The 22,643-nt window shown below is 33.8% G+C and overlaps 1 protein-coding gene across 5 annotated transcripts in view; it reads left to right on the top strand.

The window, feature by feature from the left end:
- Positions 1 to 22,643, top strand: part of LOC128989775 (serine/threonine-protein phosphatase 2B catalytic subunit 2-like) — a 141,578-nt gene that overhangs the window by 56,647 nt on the left and 62,288 nt on the right. For all 5 annotated transcript variants that reach the window (XM_054411854.1, XM_054411847.1, XM_054411838.1 and 2 more), the window contains exon 2: positions 14,666 to 14,869. In XM_054411854.1, the coding sequence (XP_054267829.1) occupies positions 14,666 to 14,869 (204 nt within the window). The remainder of the gene's footprint in view (positions 1 to 14,665; positions 14,870 to 22,643) is intronic.

Genomic DNA, 22,643 nt, shown 5'->3' with positions numbered 1-22,643 from the left:
TACAAATTATTGTTTTGTTAAAGTTTGCTTTGAAAATCAGTACAGTCCTGTATTAGGTTTTGTTTTTCTCAATGACGTAAATTCATCTTAGTATACTAAACATGGATGGATTGTGGTGTGTTTACCATTCGATTAATAACAATGTTCATCTTTTGGGCTTAAAAAAAATGTAATTTTTATATATTTTGTCGGTTTTTAAATAATTTATTTTTGTTTGGAAAAAATAAAAAAAAATCTTCATTCATCTCTTTATACGGCTATACTAAAAATAATAATAAAAAATAATACACGTATCAGTAATAAAATTGTTTGAGTTTTACTATGAATAAGATCAAATTAAATAAAATATTTTGTATTGTTACTATTAGTAGGCCTAGGCCTATGCAACGTTACTATAATTAAAAGAGATATAATGTTACGGATTTCGTCTATACGTGACTAAAATAGGAACAAAAATCCTTTTCCGCTAATTGTGATCATCGATGTATAAAACCCCCGCCTAAAACCCCCGTATAAAAGCGTATTTTTAAGCTTCTTTGCAAATCCTGTTCTAGCATCGCGATTTTACTTTGTCCTATTTCCAGCCATTTTTGTACAATACACAATTGCATCATCGTGAATAGTAAACAACTATACATTTTGGCAACATTTTAGTTGTGTTGTAAGGAAGACATTATATTAATAAAGTCTTTTTCCATTACGGAATACATGAAAAGCCAAGAACACCCGTGTTAATACTCTGTTTCCTAGACAATTGTGGTGTTATGTTACTGAGGGTGTTAGTTCTCGCATTACTATGTAAACATCCCAGTTACAACCACAAGTAGCCATGCGGGGCGCCGTACAGTAGCTGCTTTGCTACTACGTGGGTATTAATTTGAGGAAGACTATTATGGCTGCTCCAATTATGTAAGCAAAAAGATATGTATTTTTTCACTAATCCACTTCCCATTCTATATAATATGACGATTAAACAAGAAGCTTTTCCAGAATGACTCAAAATATTAGTTACAATACCAATCTTCGAAAAAGAAAAAACTGTTCCAAATAATTATAGAATGATATCACTAATCCGTACAAGCGCTTGTTTTAGAACATAGGATTCGATTTGCCTAGATTTTCAAAGTGGTAATCGCAGCCTATTTGCCTCCCATGTGATCATTGTGAATAATACAATTTTTACATATTGCTTGTTTATAGATGTATATCTTTACAGAATTTAATCAAACGTCTTTACCCCGTGGTAGTATTTTTAACAACTTTTCAAAATCTAATTTGCGTCATACTTATAACAGCAAACCTTAAGTACTCATTTAGCATATGTTGTGGTAAGCGTGCATTCAACTGTAGTAAACGTAGATACAAAAGCAGCGATTAAGTTTGCAGGTTTGTTGCAACAGTACTATTTTCTTTTCAAAGATTAATCTCTTTAGCAGTAAGGAATTAATGGGTGTGGGAGGCGGGGACGTTAAAGTCAAGTGTCATAAATAAGTCTGGGCGTTGCGATACTTGGCGCTAGGCTCCATTTGCTATCGCTGATTCGTGGCCGATTAAAATTTCTCACTGATGCTACAGGGAATGTCTCTGTGTCCTAACGTGATTTAAACTCCCCCCCTCCCCCCTCCCCCCTCCCCAACCCAGTCACACACAACTTTGTGTGAGGAGCCGACGTAATCCAATCACAAATTGTAATTCAGGCTTTACCGGTCACTGAAGTCACGGGTGACGATGGAAAGTCACAGAATCGAAGTTATATTAAGTCATTTGTTTATATAACCTAAGAAATTGTCAAAACAATTGATTTACCCCCCCCTCCCCCCTCAGTACAAGTAATTTTAGAAAATGGGAGGCAGCAAACTGATCAAGCAAACGTTGCGAGGCGCCTCGCAAGTCGCAACACTTTGAAACATTTGAGCAGCCGCTCGACGACTAGATCCGATACAGCACGATGTTTGAAGGAGCAAAACGATCTGCGCATGCGCCAAATCCCTTCTAACTAGTAAAGCTTATTGGCTCTCAAGATTCAATTGACCTTTTGTTGTTTAAAAGATAATTATTCTTTGAAAAATAAATTTTGAAGTTTTTTTAAGACAATTATTTTTGGGATTTCCATTGATCAATATTGTTGATTAATTTGTCTTGCTGCTACTCTGATAGTCGACATACAGCTCATGCAAATCAGTAAAATAATTAAGAAATTACTAAGGTTACTCAGTTCATTATTTATAACAATCACGACATTATCTAATAACAATTTCATACTATATCACTTACGGTATTTAAAACCCTTCCAATAAAATAATTGACAAATTTTCCTGGATCTGATTTAATTTCTGAGAGGAAAGCCTTACAGTCTATCATCAGATCGATTGGGTGAACCCAATACAGTATTTTTTTCTATTTAGTCCAGCATAGGTTATTATACATCGATGTCCAGCATTTAGCACAGTAATAGCTACGTTGACTTCCTCGTCACACATGTTAAAAAAATACTCTAGTAGACTAGAGTGCCATAAAAATAGTATTTAATTTTTCTTATTTTTGTTTGAAACCAAATGCTGAATCATGCTTGAACCTACCGCTTACTGGAGAAGCGAAGAAACAAAACGGTTCAAGCAAATCGTTGTGCAACATTTTGCTTCAGGTGAAATGCTGGATCAGTGTGTGCGCCCAGCCATAGGCGTATTTATATTAAATAAAATGAATATTCTCAATTAAATGCGGTAAGTTCAGCAATTAAATTCAATTTTGTACGGTATAAAGAAGCTAAAATGAGGCACGTATTTTTACTTCTGAGAAATTGCCTTTAGCCTGTATAACTATTACCTTTGATTTGCCATTTCAGTACTTTAGTACATCAATGTTGCTTAACATTAAACGTGGCGTGATTCAGAAACTACTCTAGCAATCTCTGACTCATAATACTGTAGAGATTAAAGTACTAAACCATTGTTGAACACTAGCGATAAACCATGTTTTCGTTTAATAGCTGGAACTTAAGATTGCTTTTGTTCACCTCTTAATCCGAAATCTAAACACCATAAGAATTCCTCCTATCCTAAATGCATTGAACCTAAAACGTGTGTTTTAAGCTTGTAGAATTTAAGACCTATAATGAATTACTGAACATTATCTATCTGGGCTATCTAGAACTCAAAATCCATGTCTGGAACTTAAAATATACTTGAATATGTAGCTAAAAACCTAACTGAATCGTCTGTTATCGAAAACCTATCTGATCTACGAGTATATGGTAAACAAAACCTATCCGAAATGCCTGGAACCTAAAATCTACTTGAATCTCGTTATAGTCAAGAGACCTAGCTGAATCGCCTGATATCGAAAACCTATCTGATCTATATGGTAAACAAAACCTATCCGAAATGCCTGGAACCTAAAATCTATTTCAATCTCGTTATAGTTAAGAGACCTAGCTGAATCGCCTGATATCGAAAACCTATCTGATCTATATGGTAAATAAAACCCATCCGAAATGCCTGGAACCTAAAATCTACTTGAATCTCGTTATAGTTGGAAACCTAACTGAATCGTCTGATATCGAAAACCTATCTGATCTATATGGTAAACAAAACCTATCCGAAATGCCTGAAACCTAAAATCTACTTGAATCTCTTTATAGTTAGAAACCTAGCCGAATCGCCTGATATCGAAAACCTATCTGATCTATATGGTAAACAAAACCTATCCGAAATTCCTGGAACCTAAAACCCACCTTGAACTTCGTGAAATTTAAGACCTGTGATCTACGTGGAATCTAAAATCTATCTGATCCACGGTGAATTAAAAAAGCTATCCAAAGCGTATGGAAACTAAAACCTTTCTAAATTAGATTAATCTAAAACCTATTTGATCTACATAAACAATAACCTCGATTTCTATACAAGTTGAATGAAGCACCTGTTTAAACGACTTGGAATATAAAACCTATCTAAATTCTCCTAAACCTATCAGAACTGTCTGAATACTCATGATTTCTCTCTGCTTTGGTGTGGATATTGAAGGATGTAAACGTACGTTATATTACACTAGGTACAGCGCGACACCGTATCGAATCTGGTGACAAACGTGAATTTATTTGTTGTTAGCTACTCGTGACCGATTAACCATCTCTCACCCCCTCTCCTCGCTGGAGGACACGCAATTTGGTACTCCCCCCCCTCTCCTGCCTACACAGTACACAGTAGACACACAATCACGACGTACTTAGCCACTCAGCTAGCTACTCGGCGGCGATATTGTGATATTGTCATGTTTACACAAATATAAAACCGCATGGTGTTACACCGATACAGTGGAACCTTGATAAGAAGATCCTCGATAACAAGTCATCCTTGATAACAAGTCACCCTTGATAACAAGTGTCATTTTCAAATCCCCTTAAAATTATTTTACCCCTAATCACATGTTATTACCCTCGATAAAACGTCGAGCTACTTAGGTTATAACATTGATTGAATTTTAGACTTTTGAAGTAGACATCTGATCCACATGGGCCAGCTCTTGCCTATATTTTATTTAAATAGAACATACGTGCAGGCGCAGATGGTGCAGGATTGGATAGTCCAATCCTTGTCGTTCTTGATAGTCCCGATGCATACCCAGAAGAAAAGACGTCGAATCGAAGTGTAGGTCTCGTCTTGTCCTGGATGGCCAGCTTCAGGGCTGTCGTGGTACTTCTCTAGAATCCTTAAAGCCTGAGACTTCGGAATTACAATTACAGGAGAATATTCTGGTTGATGAGATTTGTACATAAACTACCTTCTAGTCGAAAGTCTTATAGCATGCATTGAACTGGAATGGGACAGCTTTGGATTTCGTGTAACGTTTGGCTATCCAGGATTTCATTATACTATAAGTTGCATCTTTAATCTGCCATTTCTTAATCAGTTCCCCCTTGTCAATGTTACAATTTTCCCGTTGTGCCACCATAAGAACAGGCTCAGTATGTCTTGATATCATTGGGACAACTCGCAGACAGCAGTAGGCCTACTAAAATTATATTTTCTTTATCCGTTTTTATTACCGATATAGCTGATGTGGTACAAAAGGAGCTTAGCTTCAGTACCCAAGTCTTCTTATCAGTTTCACTTGGTTAAAAAGTTGACTTGTTTTAAACAAATAAGTAATACATAATAGCGCATTCAATCGTTGACTGCACTTTGTCCATTTTGATTAAAAAATTGGCCACTGCAAAACATAGGTATGTCTAGTGCTATCAATAGTCGAATGATATATGGAGTCTAAAGCGTTGTTAATGAGTTTGCGATACAGTATAGATATTGAGATGTCACAACAAAGATATCGCAGTATGATAATGCTAGTAGAATATTGTAATTATTACTTTTTAATTTAATGTATTTACTATTGTACTTGCACAATAGGCCTATACTGAGATGGGCACAATGCTGCATAATTTAGCCTAAGTATGAATGAAAGATGAGTGCAGAATGGAGTGAGATGCCTTTTGTATCTTTGTTATTGGACCAACAGTGTTTTTCCTCCTCTGTTTCTAACATGATAACAAAATATATGTTGAAATCTAAATTATATAGGCTAATTTTTGTGTTGATTTTGCAATAATAACCAGATACTGTAGCTTCTGTTTAAATATTTTGCGATATGTTACTACAATGTACTAAAACAACGCAATGTTATGGATATGGTGTCATTGGTTTTGTGGTATCGCAAAAAACATAAAATTATTGTCTAGTGTAGCTCGTAATATTTAGACATTTATGCTGTTTTATATTTGTGTAACAAAACTACAAAATACACCTCATTCTAGGTACACCCATTATTCATTCATAAAGGTTAAAATACGCGAGTCCCTGTGTCACACGTAACGATATCCCTGTTTTATGTCACGGTAATATGAAGTGATATCGTTGTACAAGGATACAACTATTGGTATCGCTATATACTGTGATGTTGCGATATTGTGGATGTGTCACACGGCGGTGTGTCACCGGCGGAGGAGCTACAGAAGCTATTTTGGTTTTTGTGCTGCAGGAAGCAACGTTTTTGGCAACATTCGGCCTTCTACATTGTTGCATCATGTTGCTCTCGTAAACAACGGTGGTCAGTATTGTTGTCTGTCGATCGGGCGGAGTATTCTTTGTAAACAATTTGTTAAATAAATGTATCGTAAACATATGTTTCAAGTTGCTAAGTGTTTGAGGCAACAACCTAAGTAAATAAACGGTATCAGCAAACTACACGAGTAGAATTTCTCCCATTAGCTTGTCAATAAACCTATGGATGGTGGGAGCTACCATGCTATTTTATGGATTTCAACTTTTGAACCGTAAGTTTTACATCATTGGCGGTTGTACAATTTTATTAAAGGGGCCAGGAGATACTGGATTTTAATCAAAACTGTTTGAGTCTTTTTTGTGAAAATCAATAAAAACGTTCTATTATTCGTGGGAAGTTACAATAACAATAAAAATTTCAAAACAATTTAAAAATGCCTGGGGATACAGTGGTATATTATCCATATTTGAAATTTTATCAAAGTCGGACCACAGGTGTGGTCTGTAGCTCTCTTCACATTCACACATACAGAACTTTAAAACCCTTTTGTTTGGTTCAAGAGGACCGAAAACGGATATTTCCACTCAAAACTCAAACTCGAAAATGCGGACTAAATTAATAGTTATCTATAATATACTATGTATATGGGGAGAAAAAATTTCAGGAAATAAGAAAAAACGCCACAAATTGAAATCAGTGACTAATGCGGATTCTCCACAAAATCCATGATTAATGTAATATTTTAATACATTGTGATCAAGAATGTGATTTATGCATGGTTATGTGCTAAATGATAAATCTACTTGGAGAAAACCTAAATACTTACGAAACACATCAGCAATTGTCTTGCTGCTTTGAAATACTGTAACCGATTTCGATCTGCTTTAGTGGATCCATTTGTGTGAATGAATCAGTTTGAATAACAAAACCACAATACGTAAATGCTATAATACAAACCATAATACGTAAATGCTATAATACAAACCATAATACGTAAATGCTATAATACAAACCATAATACGTAAATGCTATAATACAAACCATAATATAAAATTTCCAAATACTTTCTGACTAATGATTTTTGGTTTTGATTAGTCTGTTCAATCTTCATTCAATAATTTTTATTGTGGTTACCAACGCTTACGACAACTCTAAGTAGATTTCATTGCTGCTGTTTGTTTACTTCGGAAATTAAAATATTACTCAAATATTTTTTTTTATAAAACGCCCGTGATGTGGATCTGTGTTTTTCATGGTTGGGACTGGTTTCCTCCACAAGTGCGAGCAGATTGTTCTTTAAGGGATTCAAGAAAACTTTGCCTAACTCCATAAGATTAGCATCGGAATATTTCTTCATTTGAATTGTTAAAATGCTCGGGATTTCAAAACACAAGGTTCTTCAGCCTGGATTATGTCGAAGATATAGTTAGATTATTAAGGAAAGTACAATAGGTACTATATTCGTTCAAATACTGTTATGATCCATTTAGAGTAGTATGTATGTATGTATAAGGCAGCGACGTAAGTTTATATCATCATTGACTATTAATTCGATACATTAACAACGAGCTGCTGAAAGTATTTTGTTTAAAATAGTTATCATCCGGGTAACAACATAAAAATAAATAAATAACCAACCAATAAATGCAAACGTAAAACGCAACTTTATTTCATATTGGCCTGATGTAAAATTGCCTTCAACTAATTCGTAATGATAACAATCCTATATTCTAAGTGTGTTCTTTATGATAAAGTCTTCGTACAACTTTAATCCGCAACATTTCTTACAACAATGTTATTTGTACCAGCAAGAGAAACTAGGTATGTAAAGTTTACAAAGAGACAGGGAAGTAAACAAAGATTAAATAGCGACCTTATTAGTTATCTCGCTCGGCGTGGTAAGTTACGAGAGTGGAGATAAGATAGTGTTGGTGTGGCGGGAATATCCGCCGTCCAGTGTCCAAGGTCACACACCGACGCTGATAACAGATAACGTAGAAAGTTGACAGTCGTTGCTAACCAATTAGTCTGACACTCGTCATTCTCGGAGACAAGTGTGTAAAACGTTCATGCGGTCTCTTATTGTTATTGTCTCTTATCTCTTATTGTTTGCTTTGGTTTCTTTATTTTGTTTCTGTCAAGAAAAAAGTCATGAACGTTTTTCTTCATTCGGCTGGTACTTCGTTTGGCCTTTTTTTGCCTTGATAACAAGAGCGCCAATTAGGCCTACTTTTTATTGTTTTAAGCAAGATCATGGATAAACTTGTATTTTAAAATGTTAAAAAAAATTTATTTGAAGACCCCTTTTGCTGTTCAAACGGGGATTTTGTTTTTGTTTTTCCAACAAGAACGTTATATAACTTTCAACACACGAACACAGGTAGCATTGTTTTCATGTAGGCTAACAAGTAATGTTGTTTGTGTGTTGCTGACAAGAACAATGGTAACTTTGTTTTAGTGACGCAAACAAGAATTCAGGGGTAAATTTGTATTTTGTGACTTATTAGAAGCGAGTTATTTATTTTCTTTCTCCAAATAGAACAAGGATGACTATAGTGTGCCTTCCTGTATATTGTTTTTACTAATCCTTTATGATATTCGAGTTATTTTTCGTAACAATGACCGTCTTATTATGTTCTTAATAAAATCAAGATTATATTCTTTTTAGCCTTTAATGCCAAAATTAGGTGAGCTTTAATGAATGATATCACTATGTTGATGACTAATACTAACTGATTATTTAGTTAGAATATTTTTAGCCCAATGATCAAAAGACTAGGTTTTGAAAAGCGACTGACTGTTCCTGGAATCGAAACGACAACTTTCTGAAATTAGGATATTAACAATCACATAGGTAATAGAGTGGTGTATTTGAAATTGTCTAAATCCCAGGATTTAATTTTTATTTTTAGATTTGTCGAATGCATCAACATCATCCTAGATCATAATCTGTAGCCATATCATCAGTTGAGTACACAACAGGGCTGTATCAATAGGTGGCAACAGGAGAGCTGCTATGGAAGGGAAGCATATGGCCATAGTGTTATGAGTCCCCAAGGACCCATGTTGTACAACGCACGTTGTCCACCTGATCAAATAGCCTCTGGTGGATTTACATATTCCACCAGAAAAAGTTCAATTAAAAATAAGTAGGCCTATTCACCAATACAAAATTTATGGAGTTGTTGGGCCGAACGAGGAATATTGGTTTGGTTAACACTAATTATTTTTTATAGTTTAGTTAGTTTTATGAATTACACTGTTTTACTTAAATTGAGTTTTAATGGTTTGAACTATTTGTTTAAAATTAATTAGTAGGTAGCGATAAATTTTGGATTCAAAATTTAAAACAAAATAATAGAGAGTAGAAGAGAATTACTTTATATAATTTAAAATGTAAACATTGTTAATTAAAGTGTTATGAAAAAAGTAGTTGAATTGTATTTTTTAATTTCCAGAGTGTGTAAGATATTAAATAAATTTCCCCCTTTCTGTGAAAGAAGATTTTGATTTGATGCTCTATAATAATTTTTAAAGTTTCTGTTCTCTTCTATATCTTCCTGTATAAGAACATTTTGTATGGATGATGTTGTATCTGAATAATTAAGTATTTTACAATAGACCAGATATTGTCTTTTAAAGTGCAATAAATTTCATTGGCTACTTGCTCTTTCAAAACACCTGAGAAAAGTACATTTACATTTGTATTTCGACAAGGTTTTAGTTACCGGTATTACATTAGAGAGCAATGGATGAATGTCAACATGTTCCAATATGCAAGTAAGGGAACTATTATGCATACAAAATCTTTTTATGACCCACTTCTTGCTGGTGAGTTGTCTATGTGAACCAGTCTCGGGAGACAGTCGCGTCTGCTGGGAAATATAGCTTCGCCCGAGATAACTACATCGACTACATTGCCTCTGATTTGATCATTCCACCCTCCTGTATTGCATTAGTTCGCCTGAATACAGCACCACCTAACCTCAGTGCATCGAACTCTGTCGAGATCTGTTTACGTTGTTTTTCTTCAAGTGTTTAAATTTAGCTTTGCTCAAAATTTGTTAACGATTCTTTATACCTAAAAATATGATAACTTGTTAAGCTGCTATGAAAATTAGAATCACCAAATGATAGTTGTTAACATTTTTAATAACCATTGATTGCCATTATGGAATAGATACAAAAATTATTAAACCCGATTCAGTCCTGATTTGTAACAATCACCTGTGTGGCCGCATGAAGTAAAATTGAAATTTAAATATGCAAAGACTAGATAGAGAATTTCAAATCCCAAATAAAAGTGTTTTTGAGTCATAAAATCAGCCTTTGTTAGCAATTTAGAGATGTAACATTAGAACAACCACAACTAAACAAACAAATTGTCTAATGATTAGCATTTTCCTAAACTATGTATGTAAACGCTTGAGCAGAGAGTCAAGCCACAAGAACAAGTTTTATGTAAGGTACAAATGTTTATAATCAACAAAATCTGAATGGAGATCATAAATATCTTGAAGTAACCTAGAGATACATAAGAACATGGTGTGATTGAAATTACAAGTGATAAAAAAAGCTCGAGGACACAAAATTCACGTTAATATAAAAAAAAAGCTGTGGGAAGAATGTAGAAGGGGAACCAGGGCAAGCCTGTGGGTGCTTATATTTAAGCTTGCTAGTTGTGCATATTCTCTTTTTCCTTCCTGTAGCTATTATTTCTGTACATGTCTAGCTTGTTATCTATGCTTAAACTACAGCAGACTACGTTGTTACTAAATGTAATATAGCTTGAGGTCATGTAATGTAATCATCTTATGACACTTGCACCTAAACGATGTACAATAAATAACTTGTAACAAAATATATAAATTGTTAGCGGTAAACTCAACCTTTGTTAACGGAAGGTATATTTTAAGCTTGGCAGTAGGCGAGAGATTGATATTTTCAGACTAATAAAAAAAATTAAGTTTATTGACTAACTTATCTTCTATTTAACAAAACTTATCTAATATTTTTTTATTGAGAAAATTACCTTTTGTTTAGATACAAGGGTTCAGGGTCTTCTTCAAACTTGGGTGTTCTACGTAGTTTGTCTTCAATTTCAATCCAGTGATTTTCAATGTACATTGCCTTGATTGTTTAAACTTGCCTTTGCTGTTTTCACTTTTGACCATCATCTAAAATGGCTTTTTGATTCAGTATCTTCTTTTTCTTCTGATATTCCTCTTTGTTTCTCTTTTGTTTGAATTGTTGAGGGTAATCCATGTACGGTACCTGCTTATCACGATCCAACCGTAGAGTCGCAGTTAATGGAACAGGTCAGATGTCAACAAGGGGCACTAGAAGAGACGTTGTCGCAGATCTACTCTAAACTTTGGGAGCCTATCATTCCTACCGTATCAGGGAGTTTTGAGGGAGTATTTCATAGGTTTTTATATCCGCACCCTAGAGGGATCAAACAGTAGAAGCGATGTGCAGACAATCTGGGCAGAACCCAAGACAGCCTACACACCCACCACTGCAGCGCTCAGTGGCCCTCTGTATACAGAAACCTCTACCATCTGAGGGACTGAGTCATTCTAGGCTCTGAAATTCAGTGTTATCAGAGAATGTTTGCCGACACTGGGCCTTCCTCAAGCCGGGCGCCACTCCAGCGAGGATATTCTGGCACTAGTCAATGCAACAACAAACACCCCACTGATCAACAGCACCTGGCTACCACAGATTTTGAAGCGGAATCCAAAGAATTGATAAATTGCCTACCCGATCTTTAATGGTTTTCTGTCTAAAAGCCTCCTAAGGTACCCTGACAAATTTGGAATTCGGGCCAAATTATGGGGTGACTGAGGAGTACTCTGTTACTTGAAATAATCATTCATATCACGGAATTTTAAAGTTTTGTCGTGTTTTTTTTTATCTGTGTATCAAAAATGTGGATGATAAATCAAACCAATAACAATTTGGTTTTTAGTTAAAAAAAACCTACTCATCATAAAATAAATTACAATGGACCACTTGAAACTATATCCCGTAATACTTCACAGTTTAGTATTTCAGCTGTGTAGGCCTAAATGTAAAAAAAATCCTGATTAAGTTAGATTTAAAATTTTCTTTTTTAATTTGATTTATCAAGTTAAATAATTTAGTTTGTTTAGAGCTTTCTATTAAAACTTTACAGGAGGGCCTAAAAATAATGGTTGGTTTGCAGAAGTGAAGAGTATTGCTCTGGTAATCTCTTCGTATCTTGATGGTTCAGCGACATCTACCTGTACAACAACAGTTTTGAGTGACAAAGTCCAACGGACTCTCACCCACTTGCCACATTTAGGCTACCAAACCAATATTAACCTTGAGTTCTTGAGTAATCCAAGCAATTAAAGCTAAGCACATGGAAGTAATGTCATATTCTTCCTTAGTAGACCTTGTCGGTATATTTTCTTTTTTACTCGGGACATAATTATTTACAAAGTGTTTAAATTCTACAACTTAACTAATCTCTAAGTGTGTATAACCTTTAAAAATGTTAATCTAGACTCACGTACAGGTACATCTTCTTATGTTCAATTTTAAATTTCAACTGGTTTAAACTGTTTCCATGACAATTTAATTTGAATCATAGTTGAATTTTAACCTGTATAACTGACTTCATACTTTTGTTGCTATGGATTTTTTCTTACCTCTTTATAACAAAACAGGGAGTGCAATTAATTAGCATGGTCCTCATAGCAAGACCTAAGCTGGGACGACTGTATTTACCAAAAAAACGCTCATTACAACTTATTAAATGTGTGTTTGTCTAAGTAAGGAGAATGTAGGCACTACCACTCCCAACACCCCCGCCGCAGCAAACCTGCAGACTAAGCGAATTTCCATTTTCCCGATTGGGTTTTCAATTAAATCTATTTAAATAACATCAGGTTTAACAAGTACCTAGGTTTGCTGCAACAGGAAGGGTAATAAAGTGGGGTTTTAGAAGAATATCAATAGCTAAGTATAAAATAAGTTAATTTGCCAAGTTTGATAAAAATATATTCGTAAACATGTTAACTACAACAGTTTACTTATTCCCGATAAGAATAGCACGGTAATCTTAAATTTACAATTTTTTGATTTTTTTCTGTGACCAATAATTGTAAAAAAACCCTCAATATAGGCTACTACATTATTTGTTTTTTAAGCTCTAAAAATGGCGCTAAGAGAAATTGGGAATTTTTTGTTTTTGAGGGTCAAAAATGAGAAAACCCTAGGATATTTTTCACACGCTATTTGATATTCCCAGCCTCATTTTAACTGTGCTTACTAATCGCAATCTATTTTTGGTACAATCTCTTTTTGAAATAAGATGTAATTTAAAACTCAAGTTGCAAAAGGCTTATGCGAATATTTTGCTAAATTCAATAAAAAAATACATGAATCGTAATAAGTTCTAACTACCGTACTGTTTTGATACAAAACCAACAATAAATTACCGAAAAACAAATAATTTTAACGTTAATAATGTGTTGACCAAGATGCACCAAATGCGTGCATGCATGTGGTTGTATAAAGTAAACTGATGTGTCACACATGCTCACATTTGGCTCAATGTTTGACTGAGATTTAGTTTAGATCACCTTGTCACCGCCAATGTTTGGCATTCACATTATTTGTGCTGATATTTCCACTCCTACTACAGTAGATTGTATGACTGTATCTTTTTGGACCATGTTGAAATGTTTTCTTCTTACTCACTGCAGTGGTTTTGTTAAAAGGGTTTGTCTCTGTAATAACTGGCATTTGTATCATAATTCAGTTATTATTGTTAGCAGTTTCACAGAGAATTCAAATGCAGCGGATACAAGCATATGGGACAAACGTGCGCATTTAGCTCTGGTATATTGGGGCAAAAATGTATACTATTATCGAACAATGAAGAAGCCGAACCACGATGGCCACATAGCATATTTGTACAGCAGTTGTAGTGCACAGGGTCTTCCTACTACGTGAGCGCTGTAGTACGTGATGGTGAGGGGGAAAGGAGAGTGGAAGGGGACGACGAATAGAATTTGCTCTAGACACCAGGGACTGGTGCTAAACATCAGTTAAGTTTACCATTGAATGTATCCTCTGATTCTTACTTCTCTTTGGCAGTTTGTCTCGATGAAGAGTTTTCCAACATTTAGTAAACCTCTTTAAGATGGTGTGTGATAACCGTGCAAGTGATAACAGCGTTTTCCAACATTCAGCAATTCTTGTAAGCAGTTTGTCACGGTGATAACTGTGTTATAACATTCAACAATACTTGTAATGGTGGGTTTTTCTAGCTGCCGAATTTTAATTTTAATACATAATTTTCGTTTTTGGTCACTAACTGATCATGCAAGGGTCATGTATTGGTTTTTTTTTTTTAGAGAACAAACTCGGCTAGGAAAAATCAGTGCCTTAACAATTCCGCCGCAGCTCTATTCGGCAGCCGAAATAGGCACCTCGGAAAACCTACCTTAAGCACATTGTCCCTGTGATTGCTGTTTTCCATCATTATGTGATTCTTGTGTGGTTTGTTATTTTCATAATTTTTTCCTTACTGTTGATATATGCTACCAACACTAAGCAGTATGTTTTTTTGTTGCAGGTGTCCCTTTTCCGCCAAGTCACAAGTTAACCATATCGGAAGTGTTCGACAGCCGTAGTGGCAAGCCTCGGCCCGATGTGCTCAAGCAACACTTTATCCTCGAGGGCCGAATAGACGAAGCAGCGGCCCTCAAAATCATCAACGATGGCGCACAACTTCTACGCTCCGAGAAAACTATGATCGACATCGAGGCTCCAGTCACAGGTAAAAAAATTGTATACAAGACATGTTTACAGCAGACTCCATATTACAAGTGCTTTTGAAATTTGTTTAAAAAGTTGCTTACCTGCATCACTGTCTAAAAACTGTTTGGGGACATTGCATTAATGACAACACTACAAAGTTTTAATTCTAAACATTCTATACAACAAGGGCATTCAAAATCTGTTAACCATCAATGTCTTCTATATGCTGCTCACCACCTCTCTGAGTAAAGCACACTGACGTATGTCTGACTTTGGAAAATCTGGATTTCCCGTCTGACGCATTATTCTGATTTTTCAAGTCTGAATATACAAATGGTATATTTGAAAATGTAAAACTGGCTAACTTGTAGCTTTGACTAGACATTTCATTCTCCATTCCCATATTAAAGTTGTTATCAGAATAATAAACCAATAAGTTATTCAGTCTTAGAATAATAATCGATATCAGCAATCTGACACATACTTTCTCCCATTAGCTTGTCAACAAGCTTTATCGGATAGGTTAGGTATGGGTAAACTAAAATATTTTATAGGGATAATCACAATTTGCAATATTTTTGAACTGTATTTTTTACAGCAATGGGGATGTTGCACTATTTTGTTTAGAATTAAGGAACATAACCTACTATTTTTATTCAAAATCTGTGTTTATTTACATAAATCTTGATTTTCTGTTATTTTATGGGAAAATAAAATGAGTTACAATAACTTTTGGACCATATTTTTTAAAGCAATGGGAGTTTTTCCATTTTGTTCAGAATTTAAAGTACTATAATATACTAAACTTTTATCAAAATTGTTCAGGCCATTTTTAGAAAATTAGATTTTTCTGTTATTTTTCTGGAAAAATCACCATTAACAATTAAAATAAAAAAATAAAAATGAAAAACGTCTGGAGATACCATAGATTAGTACCTACATACCAAATTTCATCAAAATCTGACTACAGGTGTGGTCTGTAGCTCTGTGCACATACAGACACACATACACACACAGACACAACTTTCAAAACCACTTTTTTGGGCTCAAGGGGACCCAAAATAAATATATCTACTCAAACTAAAACATTTTGACGAAAACAATACTTTCTCCCCATATACTAAGTAAAATTAGTATATTTAGTAAATTTTAAGTTAGTTGATTAAGGGATAAGGGAGCCAACAGAGTGCGCTGATTTATTTATTGCGCCAAAAAAATCACTGATTTATGTTGATTATGACGACATTTTAAACTAGCAAATTATGACCTGATGACAAAATTTATGAATTTTAAATATTAAGGCCTATAACTTATGTACTTTTTGCTGAGTAGTAACATTTTTTAGAAACATTGGTCAACTTCTTTTTTTTACTGTTAAAGAATGATCTATAAAAAAAAAAAAACACACTTCAAATTCAATTCAATAATACATCAATCTTGGATATATTTGACCTTGGCACAGTTTTGTGTCATAAGACAACGGACCTATAACAGATGGATTGACTCCTGAGAGACGTTAGGTCGTGGGAGAGCCAGAGAGTGTGGGAGTTTGTCATACCCCGCTCTGTTGGGACTCGGCGATATTACGGGTCAGAAATAGCGGCGTTGTCTCAAAATAGCCTCTCACTCGTTATTGGATACAATCACTTTGGAATTTACACTTGACTATTCCTCTTACCGTTATCAAGTGAATCTTTGTTTCTCGTCGCACGTGTTTTTCTTCTTCCTCCCTCCACTGCTATAGGGGGTCGATGTGAATGGATACAAGTGTGGAAAGGTGTAACTCATTGTTTTTCCAGTGAGAATGAGAATGCATTTTTTTTTGCTCTAAATATATTCAAACTAAATACCCCCGCCGCAGCAAACCTGCAGACTAAGCGAATTTCCATTTGACTGATTGGATTTACATTGAAATGTCTACTTAAAAATATAACATTTATTCTTGATTTAATTAAATAGAATTAGTTTAACAAGTACTTAGGTTTGCTGCATCAGGGAGGGTAAAACTGTTTTTTTTTGTAAAATGTGAATAGTTAGTAAGAAATAAAAACATTTTCCAAATTTGATCAAAATATGTTCACAAACAAGCAAACTACAACAGTTTACTTATTCTCCATAAGAATAACATGGAAATTTTAAATTTACAATTTTTTGGAATTTTCTCCGTAACCATTAGGCGCATAATAACGCTTCAACATACTAAATTATTTGTTTTTTTAAGCTCTACAAAATGGTTTGGAAAAAAATTGCTAAATTTTATGTTTTTTGGGTCAAAAATGGGAAAAACCTATTTTTACCCCATAAAACCCCCTGTAAACCCCCGTTCCCATGGTCCGATCATGCTGGATCGCGAACTCGTTCGAATAAACGTACGTTTACATGTTTGTACCAAATTTCATCAAAATCGGATCTTTTTTGCTCGAGTTATCGTGCTGACGGACACATATACAGGGTGATCAACTCAAGGAGGCCACCATTGGGATATCGGAAACGGTAAGAATTAGAGAAAACTTTAAATGGGGGACATTCCTTTATTTTTTGTGGCAGTTAAAAATATGATGTCATTTTTTTGAAATTCAGCCGCCATTTTCCAAAATGGCAGCCAACTTTGAAATCTTTTATGGAACACCCTATATTTTATGATGTTTTCGGATAGAACAGGCAATTTAAAAACTTTTTTATTCTTGACATTTTTTCGATAAACCCACTCGTTTAGGAGTTACAGCCTATGGAAGAATTACTTCCGGTGTACATTTTACATCATGTAGCTCCTAAACAAGTGGGTTTATAGCGAAAATGCGAAAAGTAAATAAGTCAAATAAGTCTTAAAATTGCATCCACATTCCAAAAAGACCATAAAATTCGTTAAAACTATTAATTCTATTATTTCAAAAATGGCGGCCATTTTCCAAAATGGCGGCAAACTTGAAAAGTGGAAAACTGTGTATTTTATGGTCTTTAAGGAATGTGGATGCAATATTAAGACTTCTTTGACTTGTTTACTCTTTGCTATACACAGTTTTCCACTTTTCAAGTTTGCCACCATTTTGGAAAATGGCCGCCGTTTTTGAAATTGATAGAATTAATAGTTTTACGGAATTTTATGGTCTTTTTGGAATGTGGATGCAATTTTCAAACTTATTTGACTTATTTCCTTTTCGCATTTTCGCTAGAAACCCACTTGTTTAGGAGCTACATGATGTAAAATGTACACCGGAAGTAATTCTTCCATAGGCTGTAACTCCTAAACGAGTGGGTTTATCGAAAAAATGTCAAGAATAAAAAAGTTTTTAAATTGCCTGTTCTATCCGAAAACACCATAAAATATAGGGTATTCCATAAGAAATTTCAAAGTTGGCTGCCATTTTGGAAAATGGCGGCTGAATTTCAAAAAAATTAAATCATTTTTTTAACTGCCACAAAAAATAAGGAATGTCCCCCATTTAAAGTTTTCTCTAATTCTTACCGTTTCCGATATCCCAATGGTGGCCTACTTGAGTTGATCACCCTGTATATATATATATATATATATATATATATATATATAAATATATATATAAATATATAAATATATATATTTATCTATATAAATATATATATATATCTATATGAATTTCAACGGATGGTGTTTTTGGCCTCTAGAGACCTCAAAACGAAAAAAAAAATCGGTCCCGCGTCCAGGTCTTACCATGAGTACTACGGTAATAGCTTATTCCCTATATGGGAAATTCGCTAAAAATAAGAAGTGTGTTCACATGTATTTTTTTACCATACTAATTTTCATTTCATAATATCTTGATCTAAAATTTTAAACAATCTATTTGTAAACTTATTTAAAAGTATTTGTATTATTGTCTCAAATTGAATTGTTGTTTACTGTAGTGTCGTGATGAATTAATGCAATTGATGTTATTCAGATTTAACTGATAATATTAACCAATTTTTATTAAAATTCACAAATTATCAGCTTGCATGTTTAATTAGTATTTTGAAAACACTCTCAAAAAATTACATGTATAAATTTTTACTCTTAGAAGTGAATGTATTCTAAATAGCTGTCTCTCGCTGGGACGTGTGTTGTAATGGGACCACCCTGTGGAGGTTAAGGGCTACAAGCTACCAGCATTAACCCCTTGTCACCACTGCTGCTAAATAATGTAAACAAAGAAATATATCATACTGCCATACCATAAAAAACACAAAATTGTTGCTTATAGGTGTTACTGATTCTGATTATGACTCTGCCTATATCTTGGTTTAGGCTTGTATTTAGGCATATAAGTTTATATGCGGTTAAGTTTTGCCTCTATCTTGTTGCAAGAATCATAAAAGCAGCCTTTTAAAATCCTTTTTCATAAATTGTTTTTGTCTGTTGTTTAAAATCTGACTGTAGTTAAACAACTGAAGGATCAGCTGTTAAATTATGCTAACGGATTAAACCGTTATAAAGAAAGCTGGTCAGCATCACCATATCATTGAAAGCAAATTCTAGAAATAAATCAAATGCTATGGGATTAGGGACAAAAGGATATTACCACTAGACCATTAGCTTTAAAATGACACATCGATCGTAAAACTCGGTCCAGTACAACAGCTGGAAAAGAGATGTACAGAGAAAACCCCTTTTCCTCTATAGATTTAAAAAAACTAAAATTCATTTTGTGGCATGTTTGGTTTAAAAGTAAGCTTCACCTCGTCTCCACATCACACAGCTAAAAATTTTAGGCGTAGGTCAAAATAATCTGTCATTTGACGACTGCTGACCCGAATCATGACTAGTGGTGATGGTGTTCGTCTACTTGTCATCCAGCTAAGTCAGTGCTTGTCGTGTTTCACCATAAATGTTGTTTTTTGGTCAAGGAGACAACAACTTAGACAAAAGCACCTTAAACACTCGTCTTTTGATCAGACCTAGCTGTGCCGCAATAACAACACTAGTAAACAAAAAGCACATTAAAAACTTGAACCCCATGTTGCTGCACTTGTTAGTTTTAGCTTTCAATATTTTTTTATGGTTAAATATTCACATTGATTGTTGTAAGTGGTGTCACATATTGGACTTTAGAGCTCAAAGGGTAAAACACTCGTTGGCAAAAAATATTCCTGGGTTTTTTCAATTGTTTTTGTTAAACATCATTTTTACTTAAAATAATTATTACTTAATAAAAATTTAAAATCATTATACTTTTTGTTTGTATTTCAAATTCAAATAATATTTTACCAAAGAATACTTAAAAAAGAATATATAAAACTACAGTATTGTAAAATTTTAACACCTTATTCCACAGTAGACTTACTATCTTTATGTTGATAAAATTGATGGGTTAAATAAGTTAACTTTACAAGATTGTATGGCAAATTTTGACTCTGGAGCTCAACCAGCTGCTTCCCTCTCACAAAATATCTGACATTTAGATAATGTCGCATCCATTAATTGCTGTGTTAAAGTAAACGCCAACATCCTTGACATTTTCTCTGATGATTAATGGTGGGCACAATATATTAATACTTATCCATTACATTGATAGTGTTTTTAACTAATGTAGAGAGAGAGCCTTAACGGGGGAGCTAGCTGGTCTGGTGGTTAGAGCGCGGGACTTGGGTTGCAGAGGTCCCGGATTCAAATCCCGCCAAATCACCAATGGATTTCATCCGTGTGATAATGCCACAACCCCTAGTTCTAGCCTGAAGAAATGTGAAAAACAATTCCAGGTGTCCTAGGACAAAAAAAATAGATAAAATAAAAACTAAAGCCAATAACGAGTGTAGTCTCCCTTAATAGCAAGTGTTATTTTCAAACAAACTAGATTTTGTATAACTCCTAATAACAAGTATTATTTGATAATCCCCATGAGATACTTTATATCAAGGTTCTACTGTACTTATGGTTACACAATTGAATTTTTGGCGCAAGATAAAATACCTATACAACTAAATTGGTATTATATTAATGATTACTGTATAGTCATTATTTTAATTATTATATATTAATGATTCATTAAAATAGCAGCAAACAAATACTGTTCTCATTGAACCGTTGATAAAGAACTAGCAATAAACTCTATGATCACTAATTGTTTAAAAGCAACAAGAAATTTCAAATAGTCTAAATGCCTGCTTATAGCCATCTATGGATTTCCTTCAGAAGATATATATTTATTGGTGATTGAGAAGTAATACCATCAATGAGCAACAAGAGGCTTTTCTAAGGGTTCAATTTCTTTGCAATAGGGTACTTATGTCGTAGCAAACACTTTGATCTTGGATTAAAGTTCAAGATATATCTGCAAATACCTTAAATAACTAACTAAATACTTAAAAAGGAAGTGGAGTTTTTTTGTTAGGTTTGCTACCAGCTTAGAGTGTGGTTTAAAATAGTGAATAGATAAAATTTTTTATTGTCTTTGTTACTGATTTTTAGCGTTTAAACTCAGTGTAAAAATTGAAAATATTTCATTAAATTTATATGTTTATAAAAACGTTTTTCACATTAAAAGTAGCCTATAGTAGTAACAAAATTTGGAACAGTGTATTTTTCACTAAAACCTTAAATCAATCAGCACACACTTATTTTCTGCTCACATCCTCAATAAATATTGATAAAAGAAAAAGTTAATGTGAAGTTAAAAAAAGTTTGTTTTTATTCTTGAAACACTAATTATCTGAACAAAGCCTTCAAAGTAAAATGTCGAAGAAAAGTTTTCCACTCGGAAGCAAAAGTTGCGTTGTTTTCTTTATAACAAAAATGATGGAAACTGAAAGGATTCCTCTCTTATTAATACTTGTGAAGTTTGGAATCGTGAAAAGAACAGACATAAATATAGAAAAGTTTAGTAATTATGAGTCGGAAAACCTTTTGAATGTATTTTATAGTTTTAACTTCTAAAAATGGTAGCTTTAAGTGGCCAATTAGATTAAATTGCTATATAAACTGGGTTTTAAAATGTAATTCTTTAATCAGTTAGTCCTAAATTTAATACCAGGACTACATTCAAATACAGATTTTCTGTACATGTAATGTAACAAAAAATTTAAATTTACTCAAATAAATTCATAAATAAGACTGTTTCAGTGATACTATCATTATATGTTAAGGTTTTTAACATTTTAAACAAATCTTTCGCATGGTACTTATTTTCAAATTTTTTATGTCAATTTTATGATGTGGTTGGTGCTAAATAAAGAGAACAGTACTGTATTTAAGAGCAGAACGAAATATGTATTTAAAAAAATTTATTTCAGTGTGAATTAAATAATCTTTTTATCAAAACAGTTGCAGGGTTAAAGTTCAAATCAACCTTCTTTTATGGCATTGATTATTTGTTGTACACCTTTTACAACAAATAATCGTTCATTGTACAATAGAATAGAGTACTGTATAAAATATTTTACAATCAAGAAAATTTCAAAGAAAACAGTTTACTGCCAATGGAAGTAAAACTTTACAGAACAATTTGGAGGGTCCATTCTCACTCAACGACAAAAACAAAAATAAACAAAAATTTTACATTATTTTTATACACAATTTTTTTTAATTAACAGAAATAAATGTTTGGTAAATTTTTTACAGACATAACTGACCCATTAGTAAATGGTTAATAGTACACAGATTTTTTCTCTGGACGAGCCCATGCTGAGATCTATCCATGTTTAAATCTTGGGAGTATTCTTGAAGAGAAAACCGATCCAACAACCATGTGTGCGTGGATCGCAGATGCAATGTGTAACGTTAGCTGGGCCGCAGTGCAGTGATCAATGCTAACGCAGACAGCCTAGGAGGGATTTACATATCA

This window comes from Macrosteles quadrilineatus, unplaced genomic scaffold (assembly GCF_028750875.1).
Source record: "Macrosteles quadrilineatus isolate MER2022 unplaced genomic scaffold, UCM_ALF_1.0 Scaffold_1__1_contigs__length_201487025, whole genome shotgun sequence".
In the NCBI taxonomy this organism is placed as follows: Eukaryota; Metazoa; Arthropoda; class Insecta; order Hemiptera; family Cicadellidae; genus Macrosteles; species Macrosteles quadrilineatus.
This window is presented reverse-complemented; position numbering and strand designations above follow the sequence as displayed.